This window comes from Apodemus sylvaticus, chromosome 14, assembly GCF_947179515.1.
Source record: "Apodemus sylvaticus chromosome 14, mApoSyl1.1, whole genome shotgun sequence".
In the NCBI taxonomy this organism is placed as follows: domain Eukaryota; kingdom Metazoa; phylum Chordata; class Mammalia; order Rodentia; family Muridae; genus Apodemus; species Apodemus sylvaticus.
This window is the reverse complement of record NC_067485.1, coordinates 17,153,573-17,173,697: the sequence shown is the minus strand read 5'-3', so window position 1 is coordinate 17,173,697 and position 20,125 is coordinate 17,153,573. Positions and strand designations below refer to the sequence as shown.

General features: G+C 46.4%; 1 protein-coding gene across 2 annotated transcripts in view; it reads left to right on the top strand.

Annotated features, from left to right (window-relative positions):
• The window catches only part of Iars1 (isoleucyl-tRNA synthetase 1), a 46,086-nt gene extending 26,502 nt beyond the window's left edge, over positions 1 to 19,584 (top strand). For both annotated transcript variants that reach the window (XM_052156355.1, XM_052156354.1), the window contains exons 20-34: positions 1,099 to 1,219; positions 2,563 to 2,654; positions 3,599 to 3,676; positions 4,578 to 4,699; positions 5,087 to 5,189; positions 5,422 to 5,505; positions 8,182 to 8,356; positions 8,739 to 8,851; positions 9,541 to 9,636; positions 10,502 to 10,678; positions 12,037 to 12,142; positions 15,688 to 15,813; positions 16,727 to 16,870; positions 17,660 to 17,812; positions 19,043 to 19,584. In XM_052156355.1, the coding sequence (XP_052012315.1) occupies positions 1,099 to 1,219; positions 2,563 to 2,654; positions 3,599 to 3,676; positions 4,578 to 4,699; positions 5,087 to 5,189; positions 5,422 to 5,505; positions 8,182 to 8,356; positions 8,739 to 8,851; positions 9,541 to 9,636; positions 10,502 to 10,678; positions 12,037 to 12,142; positions 15,688 to 15,813; positions 16,727 to 16,870; positions 17,660 to 17,812; positions 19,043 to 19,125 (1,773 nt within the window). In that variant the 3' untranslated portion in view covers positions 19,126 to 19,584. The remainder of the gene's footprint in view (positions 1 to 1,098; positions 1,220 to 2,562; positions 2,655 to 3,598; positions 3,677 to 4,577; positions 4,700 to 5,086; positions 5,190 to 5,421; positions 5,506 to 8,181; positions 8,357 to 8,738; positions 8,852 to 9,540; positions 9,637 to 10,501; positions 10,679 to 12,036; positions 12,143 to 15,687; positions 15,814 to 16,726; positions 16,871 to 17,659; positions 17,813 to 19,042) is intronic.
• The last annotated feature ends 541 nt before the right edge of the window (positions 19,585 to 20,125 follow it).

Genomic DNA, 20,125 nt, shown 5'->3' with positions numbered 1-20,125 from the left:
TTGGCTTGGCCTTCCCGTCATCTCCTGAGAAGCCCTCAGTCTGTAGCCACCTCCTCAACACCAGACTGACTGCTCTTGGTGCCAGCATCTTTGTCACTAGCACAAGTTACTGTCTTGTGTACCTGTGTATGGTGGAGCCAGTTCTGCTCAGTGACCCAGGAGCGGCCCGGAAGCCAGCAAGCAGGACAGCGGTCCATTCACTTGCTTCTCCTGCTTCTTCCTTCTGCTGAAAACAAAGCAGAAGTAATGTTCCCATAGGACTTCCGGGTACACTGTTCCCTGGAAATTAGAAGGCAGACATGTTTCTCTGGATTTCAGCATTCCTCTCTCTGTGATAATGCCAGCTTCCCTGTACATGGTGCCACGTAGGGGTAGCATTCCAGAAGGTCGTGTGCTTGGCAGACCTCTGCTGGTGTGGAACTCCTGACCACATCTGTACAGAGCAGGGCTGCACCTGCCATGGGGTGCTCAAACCCCGGCAAATAGTCCTCACCATTGCTCTGCCAGTGCGCTGCTGCTGAACTGGCAGGAAGTTCAGTTTGCAGAGCAGGAGTGGCTGAGATGCCTTCAGGACCGTGCAGGGCTCTTGAAAAGCAAATGGAGACATGAAGGATTCCGGGAAAATCATACCCGTTAGCGTGGGAGCTGTTTCCTGGTGCTTGTTTTAGTTTGCGAAGGTTCGTCTAGTTCTAGAAGGTTTTACTGCCTCCTTCCATAGGTTTACAGTAATCCAACCCTAAGGTCTCTGCTTTTTACTTAAAAAAAAACAACAACAACAAAAAAAAACCACAATTCATTGAGCATTTAATGGTGCTCGTCCTGAATGTTGCTGGCTTGCTACAGGGGTCTGTGTTGGTTTTGTGTTTCATCATTTCCTTCTGTTTTACTGATGGAGAGCATTTGGTAGGCCTGGAGAGGTGACTTAGCTGGCAAGAGTACTTTACTTACTGTTTGTCCAGAGGACCCAGATTGGGTTCTCAGCACCCATGTTATGTGGCCCACATGTGCGTGCACCTATAAAAAGTTAAAAGTTTTTTTCCCCCTGGTATTAGTTCACCCTTTGTGCATGCGAGCATCTCACTGAGTGTCTGTCTGTAGGAAGAAGAAGTAGAGTTCCTGTACAATGAGCACACAGTCAGAGAAAGCCCTAACATCACTGACCGGTGGATTCTGTCCTTCGTGCAGTCGCTCATTGGGTTCTTTGAGACAGAAATGGCAGGTGAGTCTTCCTATTGGTTTTCCTAGGGGTGAGGACTGGTTATTCTCTTTATAGTTGTTCTTTTGATATTTTAAATGGTTTCCCCTTATTAACATAGAGGAAGTTTTGAGAGTTAACCCAGAAGTATAGGGTAGTAAGCCTTATTAGTTGTAGAGAGGAGTTTGTTTCAGGGCTCTGGGTAATTTTGTCCAGGGAGTGCAAGCCTTTCTTTTTTTGTTTTTGTTTTTGTTTTGTTTTTGGGGCTTAAAGCGTGTGATTGACAGCAGTGTTGAGAGTCAGAATTTAGGACCGTGCACGGCAATAACCAATGAATTTTTTTTATTTATTATTATTTTATTTTTTGGTTTTTCGAGACAGGGTTTCTCTGTGTAGCCCTGGCTGTCCTGGAACTCACTCTGTAGACCAGGCTGGCCTCAAACTCAGAAATCCGCCTGCCTCTGCCTCCCAGAGTGCTGGGATTACAGGCATGTGCCACCACCGCCCGACTGCGAGCCTTTCTTTGTAGAGGACTGTCTGAGAACCTTCCCATCTTTCTGCACTAGGCCATGACTTCCCATGGAGCTGAGTCTAGATATACCTAGGACAGAACCCAGTCTGCCTAGGAAATAGATAGCTCGGTGTCTGTATGGGGGTCACGTGTGGGAGACAGTCCGGGTGGACCCTTTTCTGTGGGGGCTGGGCTGGGCAGGGCATCGGAAGATGCTGAGCCGGGCCTATGTCACACAGTAGAAAGAGGTGTTGGCACTCCGTGTCTTTTTTTTTTTTTCCTTTCTTTTCAAGACAGGGTTTCTCTGTATAGCCCTGGCTGTCCTGGAACTCACTCTGTAGACCAGGCTGGCCTTGAACTCAGAAATCCACCTACCTCTGCCTCCTAGGTGCTGGGATTTCAGGCATGCACCACCACTGCCCGGCTGGCACTCCGTGTCTTTATACCATGAGAATATCTCCTCAGGCTTTGCCAGGAATCTTTTTCAGGGCAAAATGGCACTGTACCTCTCAGCGTCTAAGGCACGCTTTCTGCTACTTTCTAGTTGTAGGCGGCGGCACAGTAGTGTGGAGCTGCATCCTGCTTCACGTTTCTGTGCACTCCCTATTAGGTAGTTATGTTAAATAGGGGTTCAGGTTTTCCTCACCTATGTGGATTTGCTTGTAGCTCGTTATTGTTTTGGGGTGCCCCTAAACACCTTGGCTGCTATGTCATGTATTCATGATACATGAGCCATCTGATTGGTTGCTTCTGATTCTCATTGTTCCCTTAAGTGGAGTACCCTTGAATGAAGGGCTGTAATTCTTTCCCACTCCAAGGCCTGGCCTGGGCTGCCTGACTAATATCTTGCCTTTAGCTTACAGGCTCTACACTGTGGTACCTCGCCTGGTCAAGTTCGTAGATATTCTCACCAACTGGTATGTCCGAATGAACAGGAGAAGATTGAAGGTAAGATCTGGCAGGAATTGTGAAAGTTCAGGGTCAAAGGTTAGGGTTAGGGAGAAATGTCAGCCATGATGGCGCACGACTTTAATCCCAGCACTCAGAGGCAGAGGCAGATGGATCTCTGAGTTTGAGGCCAGCCTGGTCTACAGGGTGAGTTCCAGATTCCAGGAAAGCCAGGGCTGCACAGAGATACTCTGTCTCCAAAAATCAGGGGGGTGGGGAGGCAAGGAGGGGGGGTGAGGGGGGGGGAAGAATATGAATATGAGAAAGGTCCAAAGGGAGACAGCATTGCACTGCCAATGCTGTTTGGAAGATGTCTTCTGTTTACAGTACATTAGCCATGAGCTGCAGTGCAATGTGGCAAAATGGGACTTAGAAGATCTAAAAGTCATTCTGCATACTTTCATAATGCACTGTGGGCAAGTTATCAGGGGTGAAATGTCCAAGCGGATGCAGTGCTAAACAGACCTCATAGAATCCCACAAATGCCATCAAGTATGGCTATACTCCTTAAAACAAACTGTTGTGTGTGTGACTTTTCCCTAGAGGTGTGAACAAACGCCTCTTCTGGACAGTGTACCAATGACAACCAAAGAACTGCCTCCATCCAAGTTGTCTTGGAGTCTATCTATCCCCACCCCCACACCATCAAGCATGGCCGGTCATGGGCTCCCATTCACCTGATCTCCAATAGAGATGGTCAGGGGTCCAGCAGACTGCTGTCCTTTTGCTGGCCTCCCTCTGCCCTGTGTGGCCCCGGGCTGATGGTTGTGGGCGTTTCTCCTTGCTCCACCCCTTTCCATCTGTGTAGCAGGGTCCCTATACACTGCCCCTTTTAACGAACATCTGGATAACAAACATCTGGATGATGAACATCTGGATGATGAACATCTGGATGACACGCTTACTACCAGCGGCCTGATGTCTATTTCTCCCTTATTCTCTAGGGTGAGAATGGGATGGAAGACTGTGTTATGGCTCTGGAGACACTGTTCAGTGTCCTGCTCTCTCTGTGCAGACTGATGGTGAGATGCTCAACCCTCTAACACTGAGCTACACACAGTAACCCTGTGTCAAAGCAGCATCTATCACTCCCCCCACCAGAAGTCGTAATAGCTTATGTGCCTCATTCTAAGTACCAACTGAGGTATACTAGGTGCTCATTCTAAATATCATCTGAGATACACCAGGTGCTTATTCATGTGGTGTTCAACGTTTAGACACAGATCTACTCTTAGGGAGATAGGATATAAATCTTGATAATGTGAAGAACTCAGTAACTGTGGGTAATGAAGAGATCCTTAAACTCATACTTACATGATCATCATATTCTAACTTAGCATCGATAGAAAAATGTGTGATCGTTTGGCATGGGTTCCTGGTAGTTAAACTGTTAATTAAGTGGCATACAAGTGTGAAGTCTGCTCGTTTTCTGTGTTTATTTTGGTGCCCGGTATCATGTTCTGTACTATACAACAAGCCTCTGTGAGCCTGGACAGTCACAGGGCAGTTTGCCCTTAGTAAGATCTTGGCAGTCTCCGCCTCTCACTTCCTGCACCTGCATCCCGCGATACAAGTGCGGTTTTTCTGCTTTGCAGATATGATTTCTAGGCTTTAAGGTATTTAATCTCTGTGCATATCGATTAACTGATATCTTTGATTTAACTGGCACTTGTTCTGGGCTCCTGGTTTGGTCTGGTTTTGGATAGCAAAATATCTACAGATATTTGAGTCCTGTGATAATAGCTCTACTGTTGTACCTCATACACGTGAAGTCATTTTTCTTTGGAAAGGGACGTCTCATAACCAGCCTGTACTGGTGTACTGCTATATTGTTCTCTAGAGTGACTAGTTTTCGTTTCTCAGTGTAAGTGAGATCAACTGATGGTAGGCTCGCTGGATGATGCTCTCCCTCCTCTGCTCCAGGCCCCGTACACCCCCTTTCTTACTGAACTGATGTACCAGAACCTGAAGCTGCTGATTGACCCTGCTTCCATCCGGGACAAGGACACACTCAGCATCCACTACCTCATGCTGCCTCGCGTTCGGTAGGAATCAGATAGAGACGTGTCACCCATGCTGTGGGAAAGGGTCCCAAGCCCTGCAGGAGGAGATGGGGAGAGGACTCCTTTCCCGGCTCTACCCTGAACCCCTCGTTTCACCTAGGCTGATGCAGCTGCTCCTCAGGCTGCAGGGGCTGAGAGCGGTAGGAGGGGTGCACCATCCTCCTTAGGAACAGTAGTTGGGAGACATGTGAGCACAACCTTTGGGTAACCCTGGGAGCACCATGTGCATCCCTTAAGGTGGAGTGGGTGACATCCTTTCTCAGTTATCTCTGGAGACCTAGCCTGATCCTCCTCCTCACTTATGTGTAACCATGTCAGGTTTTCACCTTTTAAAAGTAATGATCTGCCTTATCCCTATTCACCAATCAGAGAGGAGCTGATTGACAAGAAAACGGAGAACGCCGTGTCTAGGATGCAGTCCGTGATCGAGCTTGGGAGAGTGATACGAGACCGGAAAACTATTCCAATAAAGGTGGGAAATTGTGTTCAGATATCCGATTGACACAGACCTGTATCTTGGGAAATTTTAACGTAGACTTTCTGGCAGTGGGGTAATTCTTTGTCCTTTTCTGCAGTGATGTATAAATGACTTGGTGCCAGTTTAGCTAACTATTCAGGTACACTTTGGCTAGACAGATGAGCATTCAACATTTTGCTGTTTGGAACAACTGACCCTTAGTTCATTTTCCCTCCCTTCCCTCTAGTATCCTTTGAAGGAAATTGTGGTCATCCACCAAGACCCAGAAGCTCTTGAGGATATCAAGTCCTTGGAGAAGTATATCATTGAGGTAAGTCACCTCTCAGCCCAGTCAGAATTTTCTTTTTCCTGGAAAAGTATTCTTTTGTAAACTGCTACATCCAGGAAGTTGTCCTCCATCAGTGTAGGTTTCTTTACTCTCATCTTCTTCTCTTCCTCAGAGTAAATTTTTGTAATTAACAAGAAAGCTTTGCTTCATCAGATGATGAACTATAGCCATTTGCTGTTTGTGAATGTGCTAGGTGGAGTATGTGTGTGATAAAAGGTGGGTCAGTGTAGACCTTCCCTTCTGCAGGGTTTCCCTTGTTCTCTGAGGAAGGCTCCGGGGATTTTACACATTTATGCACATATATAATTACATATGTAGCCTTTGAGGGGCTTGGGGGCGAGGGTTTACTTTGTAGCTTAGGCAAGTCTTAGACCCAGTTCTCCTGTCTTGACCTTCTCTGTGCACTACCCCCAGTTCTGTAATATATCTTTATTGTATGTGCATAGTATTTATTTTCTGGCTGTTTCATATATACTATATTTGAAAAATTTTGGGTTCTCATCACAAAGATTAATGTATCTATGCACATCAGTGTATGGATGTTGAGTGTCTGAGTATTTTGGTATGTTTGTGAGGGTTTTGTGGGTGTGTGTATGTATGTGTTGGCTGTATTTCAGTAGAATTTGGTTTCAGAAGGATAGTGCACAGTGTTGGTAGCTGGGTTATGCACTAAATTCATAGGGTGCTTATTTTCTTGTATTTTAAGTGATTAGGAGTCCGAAACTGATAAAGGAGCAGGGCTCACTTACAATTTGTCCAAACCAGGAAGAGAAAGATTCCTGGTTTCTTCCCTTTTCTATGGCCAAGCTACAGTTTTAGAATAAGAGTAACACAGCCATTGGGACCTGTTGTCCATTTAAGCTGTCAGAACTCCCATCATCTGTTAAGATCCTGGAGGGGGTCTCTTTGCACAGGAAGGGATTGCAGGGAAAAGCACTCTTTGCAGTCTGCTGTCTCAGTAGTCTGGTGGGGCGGGAGTGGGGACAGGAGTCTCTAATGGCCCTTACGGTGCCACTGATCCTTTCAACACTGCATTCTATGCTGTCTTTAAAACTAACATGTTTCAAATTTTAAAATGTATTACTATTTCAAAACAGTTTTTAGTTTTTCATGGGTAATAATTTTTAAGTACATCATTCTAGAAAATATTAATTTCTATATTTTATATTCTTTGTTTGTTTGTTTTTGACACATAGTTTCTGTTTGTGTAGCCCTGGATGTCCTGAAACTTATTTTGTAGATCAAGCTGGCTTTGAACTCATAGAGATCCACCTGCCTCTGCCTTCCTAATCCTAACCGTGAGTTCTGGGATTCAAGGTGAGAGCCACCACCTCTTGGCTTGCATTTGATTTTTAATTACCTAAGAATTTTAGACAAACATTAGATGCCAAAAAGTGAGATTATATCTAATCTAATGCTTGCAGACACACATACATTATCTGTTCACATCTCCATCCTGATCACATTTTGTACATGGGTATGATTTTTGAGACACTGCCTTCCTGTGTAACATAGGCTCGCCTTGACTTTACTCTGTAGCCCAGGCAACAGTGGTCCTCCTGCCTCAGCCTCCCACTGCCGACGGTCTATACATCATCACATCTGGCCTGCTCTTATCCACGTAGCTATAATAGCAAACCCTGTGTTGCTTCTTGTTTGCCTTACTTTGTCCTCTCTGATTCCCTGTCTCAGTCATACTGTGTCATCACTGCTCCCCGCTTAGTGGGAATATGTCGCTAGCACGGGGGCGTAAAGTACTGTGATTTCACACCTGGTTAAAAGATAATGATGGTGCTTGGAATTTTTATCCCCCGAGAGATGGGGTTTATATTTCAGCACACCCCCACACCCCTTTATTTTTCAGTTTTTGTTTTGAAACAGGATCTCCATGTAGACCAGGTTGTCTTTGAACTCACAGAGATCCTCCTGCCTCTACTATATGAGTGCCAAGATTAAAGACATGCATCCGTACCAACCTTGGTCTCTTGTAGGGATGTTCAACTTGCTTGAGTGGTCTCAAAGTATTGCATTTCTGTGTCGTCCTCGATGGCATTCTACATGTATTTGTGGAGTTGCACCTAGTGTCAGACTCAGCATTTCCCTCCTTCTCAAAGGAAAGCTAACCTCCCTCATCAGTCACTCCTGTTTCCTTTACAATCTGATCCTTTACTGGCAATCACAAATCTATTTTTTGCCTGTGGATTTGCCTTCTTTAGACATTTCATCTAAGAACGGTTTGTCTTCTACTGTGTCTGGCTTGTGTTGCTTAGTATAATGTTTGTATAGTTCATTCACATTGTAGCAAAGGATTGTACTTAGTTCCTTTATGTTACTAAACACTCCAGTGTGTGTGTGTGTGTGTGTATAAACCATGCCTTATTTACCTAGTTACACCTGCCTTGTTCACTGTGTGGTGCTGGGGATCCAAACCAGAGCCTTGTGCTGTCAGGAGAACATTACATGCCTTGTGCATGTCAGGCGAGCATTACATGCCTTTGTCCTGCGCGTCACAGCCCCACCCATTCAGCGGTTGGCTGGCATTTGTGTTGAATCTGCTTTTTGCCTCTTATGTATTGGTATAGATGTTCGTCTGCATGTTCCGTGTGATACAGATTTCTGTGCCTCACACTTTTGCTTTTCCTTCGGCACTCGCTGTAGGAACTAAACGTTCGAAAAGTTACATTATCTACTGATAAAAACAAGTACGGCATTCGACTGAGGGCTGAGCCAGATCACATGGTCCTTGGGAAGCGTCTGAAGGGAGCCTTCAAAGCGGTGATGGTGGCCATAAAGCAGCTGAGCAGCGAGCAGCTGGAGCAGTTTCAGAAGAGCGGTGGGTGTCCTTCCTGTCCTCGCTGAGGACTGCTTCATCTTTAGATGATGCTTTATCTCTTCCCTAAAACCTTCATCCAGGTGCCTGGTACCCCAGCTTGCTATTGCAGCCCCTGGGTGCTGGTATCCTGTTCTGCCTTCCTTCCCTCCAGTTATATATACTTCCAGAGTCAGCCTTAATGCAGTGGCTAGAGCTGGATTTCCTGAAGATGGTGCACCACCCCTCAGCAGCCCTCCCTCCACACTTCTGCTTCTCCACACAGACCCACGTACCCAGCACCTCATACTGCCCCCCATTTCACTTGCACCAGCCCTCGCTAGCCAGCAAAATGCCGGGGTCACGGGAGAGGGCATGGTATGCTGATGGTTTGCCTTTCCCACAGGGAGCATTGTTGTGGAAGGCCACGAATTGCACGAAGAAGATATTCGCCTCATGTACACCTTTGACCAGGCCACAGGAGGGACTGCACAGTTTGAAGCACACTCTGATGCTCAGGTGTTTTTGTGTCCCCTCAAAGATTGTTCCCGATTGGTTGATTGGTGGTTTTAGACAAGGTCATTTAGCTCTCTCTGGCCTCGGGCTCATTGTGTAGCTGAGAAAGTCATGGAACTCCCCCCTCTACCTCTGGGGCCTACGGGAATTGCAGGCTTGACACATGGCTCCAGCCTCCTAGAATATCCTTCACCACCAGATGAGGACACGGAAGCGTATCTTAACATGCCTCGCCTCCGTCACTTCCCTCTTGAGCTGCTTTGTTGAGCTTCTGTGTGGGTCCTTACCCTTTGCTTTTATTTATCAGATGCTTCAGTGAGCCTTTTGTGATTTGTCTTGTGGATTATTGTCCTGGTTATTGGGTTGCACAAAAATTAACCCTAGAAAGCACACAGAAGGTTGTAAGACTCCTTGTGAGTCCTGGAAACTCAGCCTGAGTCCTCTCTGTAGCCAGAATGAGCTTTGTAAAAGACCTTGTCTTTTTTAAACACGGCGTGCATGCGTGGGTGTGTAGGTGTAGGTCCCACAGGGTGTGTGTGGAGGTCAGGAGTCAGTTTCCCCTTCCACCATGTCGGTTCCAGAGGTCAGTCTCTAGGCCACCTGTCTGTCCCAGCTGCCCGCTCTGGCTGCAGTTCACCGAGTTAGAAGGACATGATCTTATCCCATAGCTGTGCGCTCTGTTCTTTCTGCAGGCTTTGGTTCTCTTAGATGTCACACCCGACCAGTCAATGGTGGATGAGGGCATGGCTCGGGAAGTCATCAATCGCATCCAGAAGCTTCGCAAGAAGGTCAGCTTCTTTCTTTAGGGCCTTGCTGTTGTTTGGGGCTTGCACTGGGTTAAGTTAGAATGTTGGGGAAGAGAGATGAAGCAGGCAGTATAAACCGTAGTTATCAGTCGACGTTAATGATTCATTAATCGTGGTCCCTCTGATTATACTCTGCAGGGAAGTCAGGCCCCTCCCTCCTTCCCTACCCACTCCCCGGCTGGGTATCGCTTACTTTCTCTGACCAAGGGCGTTAGCCTATCCAGCCTTCCTCCATTCCCTTGGGCTTCCATGAGGCTTCTACAAAATGATCTTCCAGAAAGATCACTCTGCTGCTGCAGAGGGTAACCAGAGGTGATAGACTGTGTCCTAGTAAGACAGAAGTCAGTTTGGAGGGCTCCTAGCCAGGGGAGGGATGTCTGGGTCTGTACAGACTGAGGCGGTTTTCCTTGTTATGAGAGGTGAAGAAGGCGCATGCGCCTTTCCCTGCAGGAAGAGGAGTCACTGAGCCTCTTAGGTCTGAGAGTCAGAAAGCTCACTCCTGGGGACAGCGCCGATCAGGAGGGCTGGGTGGGTGCTCCTCCATAAACCCGGCCTCAGGGCGAGGGGCCCGTGTCTGAGGTGACAGGCACTTCCGTCCTGGCTCAGAGCTGTGCGAATCTTCTATTTCAGCATTGGTGGGGGGGGAGGGCTGACTGCACTGGGAGAAGGCTCTCTGCCCTCTGCCCTGCAGGGAAAAGTGGGTAAAAGAACATAGAACAGCAAGTGCCAGTCTCACAGTGACCCCGGGAGGGGGACAGCTCAGCACACACTGCTCTCGTTCCATAGTGCCTGTAGTTTTGGTGAACAAACGCACTTCTCTTCCAAGTTTTTCTGTATGCTATTTTAGTGCAATCTGGTTCCCACGGATGAAATTACAGTTTACTATAATGCAAAATCTGAAGGAAGATACTTGAATAATGTCATTGAAAGCCACGCCGACTTCATATTTGCCACTATCAAAGCTCCCTTGAAGCCATATCCAGTTCCGACTTCAGATAATGTCCTTATTCAAGAACAAACACAGGTGAGTTCTAAGTTGCATGCAAATACTGATGTTCCATACTGAAATTTGCTTTACATTTATATAGTTAAGTCTTGGTGAATTCCAGCCACTGTCTTATTTTTTCTGTTGCTGTGATAAGACATTCTGACAAAAATAATTTCCAGTTCAAGTCAAGATCGATTGTGGAGGGAAGGTCAGGAGTTTGGGGCAGCTGGTCACATTATAGCCACAGTCAGGACTGGGGAGCCCTGGCTGAGCAGACTCAGGTAGCTTCCCATTTTGTGAAGCAGAGAAACCAGGGATGGGGATGCTGCCACCTCTAGGGAGAGGCCTCCCACAGTGATCCCTCAAGGTAGTCTCTCAGTGTGCGTGGAGGTGACCCCAGGTCCTGTCAGCACGAAGCCTGCAGCAGAGCTGAGTGTGGACTGAAACTGTTCTGCACATGCTCAGTAAGCCCCAAGAGGAAGGCCAGGAGGGAGGCAGGGAGGAGGGCAGCAGAGGGTTCCTGTGGCACCTCTCTCTCTCTGTCTCCCTCCCCTCCCTCCCTCCCTCCCTCTCTCTCTCTCTCTCATACTCTCTCTCTCTCTCTCTCTGTCTTCCCCCTCTCTCTCTCTGGCTCTCTCTCTCTCTCTCTCTCTCTCTCTCTCTCTCTCTCTCTCTCTCTCTCTCTCTGAAGGCAGCCAGGGTGGGGAAAGGACTGTGCTGACCCCCTGTGTCTATCTAAGTGGGAAGAGGGGATCATATAGATAGATTCTGATCATTTTCATTTAAAAAAAAAAAAGTAACAATTGGCATTATTTAGCTTGTTGATCGTGTGTTGCACACTTGGTAGACTTTTCTGTTATGGGCAGTACTTCAACAACAAAAAACATTTCACCCTTTTGAGATTAATATTTCTTCATTTCTCCCTCCTTTCCCTCCTTCTGAGCCCTCCTGTATACCCATCCATTCCTGCTCTCTTTCAAATTCGTGGCCTCTTTGCACAATATGTTTAGATGTTGCTATGAAAATTAGGCACCAAGATATAAAAGACTGGGCCATGATTAAAAAATACATGTTTTATTCTATCATCTGTCTTATTCCTAATAGCAGAATAGATAAGGAAGGGCTAAAAGTGTCAGTTGTCTTCTCAGGCGACAAAGGCACATTATTGGTTCATTCTCTCTGTCTTACATATTGCTTACTTCCTGGACTTAGTAAAAGTAAGCATGCATTGCGTAGTCAGAATGCAGTATCTCTGAGAGAGCCCTGAGGAGGTCGAGTTTGTGACACAGTGCTTGCCTCTGGGGAGCCTTTTCTCTCACTGAGCCATGGTTATGTGTGTCTTGCTGTGGGCTCAGCACACCCACGCCGTTGATGATCATACTTTCTCCACTCAGTTAAAGGGGTCCGAGCTGGAAATCACGCTCACCAGAGGGCAGTGTGTGCCTGGTCCTGCTTGTGCCTATGTGAACCTTAACATCTGTGCAAATGGCACCGAGCAAGGTAAGTGCAGTGAGTGCTGTGCGGGCTTAGTTTAGTTATGCTTGTGCTCCTGAGCTGTGGTCTTCCTCTGCGACTTAGTGTTGGGCTCACCATCCTCTTGCCTCTGACTGAGAGTTGGGATGACAAGTGTCTTCCAATGTTGTCTTCCCTTTTTTAGTTAATTCTGTAACAGTCTTCAAAGCAGTCATAAGAAAATTGGTAAAATTAGAGAACTTTCTTTGTGTCACCCTAGTGAGTCCTTTATGTAATGGACTTACTGCATTTGCGTGTTGGAATCATCATTGCTTTTCCATGTTTATCCTGCTGAGACCACCTAACAGCCCGAGTAGTCTGTGCAAAAGCAAGCATCTTCTCGGCAGAGGGAAGAGTGGTCTATGAGGAACGGTGAAGCTAAGTGATGGAGGGAGGGGGGGGACGGCTCCTCTGATCTGAGTTTACTTAACTGGTCAAGAAATGCCTCAACCAAGTCCTGCTTCCTCTGGAGACTAGTGACAGAAGCAACTTAGCAAGGTAGAGTTACTGACAGTAACTGTTTTCTTCCACCCAAACCAGCAGGAAAGAACACCCAGCAACTATTACCACCAATGCCCACATCAAGGCCAAAGCAGGGGAGCTAGGCTCAGAGGGCTCAGTCCCCACAGTTGTCATAGAGGAGCACAGACCATGTTTCATTATGACTTTACAGTTCAAGCCCTTCTGCCCATTAATGTCGAGGGGAATGTAACAGCAGGTGGCCCACTCATGACTGCATGGCAGTGATGAGGTCAGATACCACACAAGTGTCAGCGTGGGACCCATTTTGAGCAATAAAATGGTGGTTTGTTTCTGATCAGAGAGGTATTGGTGGCAGCTTAGCAGAGAGTAAGAGCTCCTTCCCTAGTACCCCTGGCCGGAAGTCCTGATAGAGAACTCTGTCCTAGCCATTCCCTTCTGGGGGTAGCTATGTAGTGCCATCCTTTCCTGTCAGGGTGACATCAGAGTCAGCTAAATAGATAATGGTGACGCCTTACACATCTGTGTCCAGCTAAGAAGGTGATTCAGTTGATGAGAGCATTTGTCCAGGAAGCCCGAGAACCTGAGTTGTAATCCCCAGCACACATGTAGAGAGCTAGAGAAGGTCATAGCTGCGCACGCTGTAACCTCAGCACTGGGATGGCAGAGGTGGGTGAGATCTCAGGAACTTACAGTCCAGACAGCCAAGCCAAAATGTCACATCCACCTTCGCCAGCAAAGATTACGCGACACAAGGAGTTTCTTCCTATAATGGTTTATTCGGGAAACCTTGACTTAAGTTTATTCTCGTATTGGCGGCCCCGGGCTCTCTCCCAGCCTCACCTTAAGTACCCTAGCTAGCCTCATTTGCCCAGGGAGATAACCAGCCGTATTCTCATAGGTGAACTCAGTGAGTTCTTCATTAGCATGTAAGTGAGATAAGGAATGCAGCACACTGCGCATGTGTTCCAGTGATTTACTACCAGGGAGCAGCATGTGGCCAGCGCCATCTTGTAACAGAGAAGAACAAAGGGTGGCTCACTACACCAAAACACCTCGTCCCAAAATCAGCGGGAGACCCAATCCCAAGGACAGAAAGCAGAGAGGACACCCCACATTCTTTTCAGCTCTGACATGCATACTCTCCCACTCATGTATGCACCATGCACACACACATGACATAGACCACATACACATTTGTTTGTTTGAAGTTGTTTAAGATATCAAGAACCAGAAACATCTAAAGCTGAGTGGGAATAGATAATTCATAGCTACAAACACTGGAGTGTCTTGAAAACAAAACAATGAAATAACATACATTTCTCAGGGTTCTGAGAAGGAAAATTGTGAGATAAAAGATCCAATGTATATGGTGTTGGTAAGGACCTATTTCCTGATACATAGATGGCTCTGTTCTGTGTCTTTGCATGATAGGCTGACCAGTTTTTATAGTCTTTCATAATAGCATGCATCTGTTCATTGAGGTGCCAGCCTCATTTCCTAATGATGATGTCTAAGAAATTTCCTAATGTTTTTGGCCGCTAGAATTTCTACAAAGTAATTGTGGAGAGATTGAGGCCATCTGCTAGTATTCAGATCATAGCACTTAGCTTCCTGAATCTGTACATTTGTCTGTTGTGGCCATTGTGCGTCTTCTCTGGAGAGGTGAGAAGAGCCATCTAGTCATCCCATGGCGTGAACCACTGACAGACCAAAGAAATTCTTCCATCCAAGTCTCACTTGGTGAACCTGGTGAGCCAGTGCGTTTAGGGGAGTTACTTAAAGGAGTTACTCAACTTACCAGAGCATGAAAAACCCAGAGGCAGCTGTTGTGACTAAAAAGCCTACTCTAGCATAGCTGAGGAAGGTTCCATCCCAGAAGCTGTCTCTCCAAGCAGCTTGGCTAGTGGGGCCAGTGGAAAGGCTGATCCCTAGAGCTTACAGTTTGGCTAGCCTGATCTACATTGTGAGTTCCGGGCAAATGAGAGACCCTGTGTTGGTTGGCTGGTTGGTCGGTCGGTCGGTCGGTGGGTCGGTTGGTTGGCTGGTTGGTTTTTGTGGATTTTGCCTGAAGAGGAGCACATGGGATTGTCACAGCCTCTGACCTCCACATAAATGTAAGCCCACAGACACACACACACACAAATTATGTTTGCAACAGAGAGAACAAATTCAGGTCCCCCTGCTCAGGTGGCCAGAGTTCACTACTATATTAGTGTTGGTATCAAAATCTTGAGACTTTTTATTTGGGAAAAACATTTTAAGTTTTGACACTAAAATCACTGTATAGAAGAGAATATTGGCCCACTGAACTTTGCCAGAAATAAATGAAAGGCTCTACAGGGTTTTTAAAACATTTACTAAAATTTATTCCAAGAAGGCTGAAAACAAGATACAGATTGGGAAACCTTTAACACCAAAGTAGGAAGAGGTGTGACATTTAAATAGTAAAGACACAATCTGACACAGTAAACCCGATTATAAACACACAATCCAGTTTGGAAATGGGGTAATCTATTTAGGAGGCTATATCAATTACAATGACATACATGAATCAGCTTGATATCGCTAGCTACTAGGGGATTGAACATTTAAAAGTCATCTAGTGGCATGATGCTTTTACTTGTGAGTTAACTACAAAAACCTACAATGAGGTAATACACATATTTGAAAGTGATATTTGTGCTATAAGGATGCAGAAAAACTAGGTATTGAGTCATTACAGAGGTTATGTGTGATTGAATATAATTTTAGAGTGTTAGCATTAAGGGCCACTCTGTGTGTGTATGTGCATGTGTGTGTAATTAGTATTAGGATTTACAAAGTGCAAAATAAGGGTTATAAATACAAAAGTTTTTGTCTTGCAAAGGATAAGGGCAGATGGAGTGGTAGTTTTATTCCTTGGCCCACCGAGGCTTGCCAAGGCCCCGTAGGTAGGAGTGTAGCATTTGCCTGTATGAGGGTTGGGAACCCCTTTGCATCTTAACTTCCAAACTTAACATTTTCCCTAGGTTAGACTTCACTAAATGAGATCTTATTTTTGGACTTTCCAGGTGGAGTGTTGCTCCTGGAGAATCCGAAAGGTGATAATCAGCTGGACCTTGTAAAGCTAAAAAGTGTGATTACCAGCATATTTGGTGTTAAAAATGCAAAGCTGTCCATCTACCACGGTGAGACAGGTACGTGGAGAGCAGAGGACATCTTGTCGTTTGCTCCAGGTAGCCTGGTAAAAGTCTTTGTGTGGTGTCCACTGTTTGGCAGAGCCATTGTATTTTCCTAACTCTGAAGCAACTGGCACTTTAGCAGTGTCTGTCTGCTGTGTCTCTCCTGTGCCTTTCTCTGAGGTGTGGACTTACAGGAAGCCCTCATCCTCCCTGTCCCTGTTAGCCATGAGACAGATCGGGATTGAGCCCTCCCTGCTGAGCTATGAGTTTATCAGACAGTTCCTGAGCCTTACTGAACCCAGTCCTGGAATCCACTTTAAAGAATTACAACCTGGGTCAGGGAGGTGGCTCAGGGTTGGGGAGGTGGCTCAGGGCTGGGGAGGTAGCTCAGGCAGTAAAGCTCTTGTGAGATGAACTGGGTCTGAATCCCCAGCATCCACCTATAAAGCTACATTAGTGGCACACACGAGATCCCAGACTGTGAGGAGGTTAGGACCCAGGGTGCTCACAGGTGATTAGCCCAACCAGTGAGAATAAAATGAGGCCAGCAAAGGGGCTCAGCCATGGGTTCAGTCCCCAGCACCCCTCCCCCAACACACACACACAAACACAAAAGCTAAATGATGGTTATTTACATCACTCAGGTTACCTGTTTGTCTAGATTTTTCCCTACAAGACAGGGTTTCTCTATGTAGCTCTATCAGTTTTGGAATTCTCTCTCTCTCTCTCTCTCTCTCTCTCTTTCTCTCTTTCTCTCTCTCTCTCTCTCTCTCTTCCCCCTTTCCCCCCCTTTGCCTGGCCTGGTAGAAGCAGCACATTCTTTGGTAAATTGAATGGCAAGCACGGCTGAGGATGGATAATAGTGGCGTTGGAAGTGAATGCCAGGAAAACAGGAAAAGGCAAGTGACTTCAGAATTGCTTCTTTTAGAAATACAGAACCAAACCGACTTGCTGAGCCTCAGTGGGAGGACGCTGTGTGTGACTGCAGGAAGGTCCCCGTCTCCCGTCAGCAGCCCCAGCTCCCTTCTGTGTCAGTACATCAACCTGCAGCTCCTGAACGCAGAGCCACAAGGTACGTGCGTGACATCCTCGGGACTGTGCTCATGGGGCGCTCGCTGGGCATCAGGCTCCTCCCGGCCTCCGCTCCCCGACCTAGCCTTCAGGTCTTCAACTCGACTTCAGCATAGGGACACCAGGCAGGCATGGGCTTGCACGCTCCCCTGCAGTCCCAGCACCCAGGGACCGAGGCTGAAAGATTACAAGTTTGAGGCCTGCCTGGGCTGTGAAGTGAGACCTCACCTCTCCCTATTAATGAACAAGCCATTGTCTCCCATGCTGCTCCAGGGCATACAGTTGTTTTGTTTTTTGTTGTTTTGGTTTTTTTGGTACGGTTTTGCAAAGAAACCACCGTCATTTTGACAATCAGAAAAGAAAAATGCCCTTGAAGGTGGAAATTACATCTACGTGAAATGACATGCCTGTTGATTAGGCAGTGTGAACTTACGTTTGTTTCTTGGAATCCTGCAAAGCTGGGCAGCTCCAGGCACCACAGGCCCCATTGCTGCCTTCCCCTCCCTAACATTCCAGGACCTCACTGCGCATTTCTGCCGCCATCCGTCTCGTCACCTGAGTGTGCACTGAAGATGCTTCCCCAGCAGCTGGCTGCCTGCCGTGTGTCCATGTCTCTCATTCCCCCTCTTCCTCCCCCTAAGCTGTTTTAAGATGACTTCTGTACATCCTATGCCTCCAGCTTAAGCTTCCGCACCCACGTCACAGCCTTCCACAGTGCCGCTGTCTGCAGTACCGCTGGTGTTGGGGCACGAGTCCTTGGGAATAACCCACTTTCTCCTTTCTTCCCTAGAGTGTTTAACGGGGACTGTGGGCACCCTCCTGCTAGAAAACCCACTCGGACAGAACGGACTCACCCACCAGGGGCTTGTGTATGAAGCAGCCAAGGTGTTCGGACTGCGGAGCAGGAGGCTAAAGCTCTTCCTGAATGAGACTCAGACACAAGGTGAGGCGTCTGTGGCGCCAGTCACTGTGAAAAAGAAGTTTAAAGTACTTGTCTTGTTTTGTTCATTTTTTCAGTTTCCTCAGAAATTACCCATAATTTAAAATAACCCATAGTTAACCCATAGTTAAAAATAACAGCAACCTGACAGGTGGAGCTGAGTATAGAGCACCCACCTAGCTCGGGCAAGACGGAAGGACTCCTGGTCCCATGGCTTTAAAGTGGAGATGGTTAGATTTCATGTCTATAGAAATAACCTGAGCTTTTATAGTCTAGGCAAAGTACTGTATTTGATGACTTTAAATTTAAAACCAGTCTCTTCAAGAATCAACTCTGATCAGAAACTTTTAGCTGATAGTCCGGCCGATTCCATCCCCTTTGTCTGTAAGCATGGAACATGCATCTCCCACAGAACACCTAAATCTAGAACAAGCGTTGGCACGTTCTCAAGGTTCCTCATGTGTGCCTCTCTATTTCGGGCTGATCTCTCATTCTTACTTTTGTGTAAGATTTCTTTCAGGAGTTCCCCTTGTCTTTGATGTTCTGCAGTCTGACTATACTATGCCTAAGTCTATTATATGTGTGATACGGGTTGGGGGGGAGCAGTGTCTGTGTGCCGCCACCACCACTTCTGATGCCAACACAATCTCAGGAATTTCCTCAAATCACCCTCAGATTCAGTGATTTGCCAGAAAGATTCACAGACTCACCAACAGGTGCCATACTCACAAACTGGTTCTTAACACCAACCAGAGCTAACCAGAGGAAGAGATGTAAAGGCAGAATGACTAGGGATTCAAGTCCTTCTTTCCTCATAGAATAATGGCCAGTGTTACCTCCTCCCATCCCATGACCACATGATATCACCGCCCAGGGAAGCTTGGTGCAACTTGGTACCCAGAACTTTGTTGAGGATTAATATGCAGGCTCAATTAACCCAATGCCTGTGTGGTTGGTCTTTGTCTCACAAGTTAGCAACCAGTCCACACACTTTACAGCTCCCTGCCCTGAGTCACCTCATTAATATAAGATAATATGTAACCAAAGCCCCACTGTAAGCAACAAAGACAAACCTATCAGAACATGCCAAGAATTTAAAGATTCGTCCCCCAGAAACTAGGACAGAAGTCAGAGCAGCCTTAGGATGGGGGTCAAGATAGGCAGTTAATATTTTTTATATGTTTACTCCAAAAATGTAGAATATTGACTTTTTGCAAATTTTCTCTTTTCTAGAAATTACAGAAGATATCCCAATGAAGACTTTGAATATGAAGACTGTATATGTTTCTGTCTTGCCAACGACTGCAGATGGCTAACAGTTATCAATATACCCTCAGTCAGTTTGCCCTGAATCTACCCATCTCCACACATACACACATACACACACACACACACACTCAGTGAAAGGTATCTCCTTGGTCATGTGCCTAATATGCTGCTTTGAACTCATGATTTAATGGGATTGACTGACTTGAGACCTCACCTAATGTTCACAGTTAACCTTAACCACCTATGCAGTCGTGTTGGGGGAGGGCCCTAATGTTACCTCAGCACCACAAAGCTTATTTCTATACTCAGTTCTTCAGTACAGAAAGTGGAAGTGGTTTTAATGGCATAGTGCATATACATATATCTACAGCCTTGTAAAACTGATTTGAGACCTTGTGAAGAAATGGATATGTTATATATTTCTGCTACCTGGATTTTCCTGGGTAATTTGATGAAATATTTTATGTTTGGTTAAATCAAAACAGTAAACACTCTCTCAGATATTGTATTGGAAGTAATTATTCTCCCATAGTTTAATGCAACTTGAAGTCTGTAATCTTTGAAAGACTAGACTTAACCATGCCTACATATTTAGACAGTGAATTGAACATCTAATATTACCTCTTCCCAAAATGCTGTGTCCTCTAAGAAGCAGCTGCCAAGACAAAATGAGATGGTTGCATGCATCATTGCTGGAGGAGACGGAAGTGAAGGGTATCAACAGGAACAGATGCTACAGAGACTAGACACGGCCTGAGAGGGAGGAAAGGAAGGAGGAGGATCTGGAAAAGTCTGGAGTGCAGAGGAATATGGATCACAGCAGAAACATGGACCATTATTATAAAAGAATGCACTGCCAAGGGCGGAAGCGGGAACAGTGGGCGTCCAGAGCTCAAAGGCTCCACTGTACAGAGCTGGGTCTTCATGCAGCTTACCTAGGGCTCATTCACAGCATGGTTCTTATAAATGTATGCATTGCATGTCTAAGGAACACCTGAAATCTCTGCCCAGGGGTATGTATTATGGTATTATAATGAGCCACCCGAC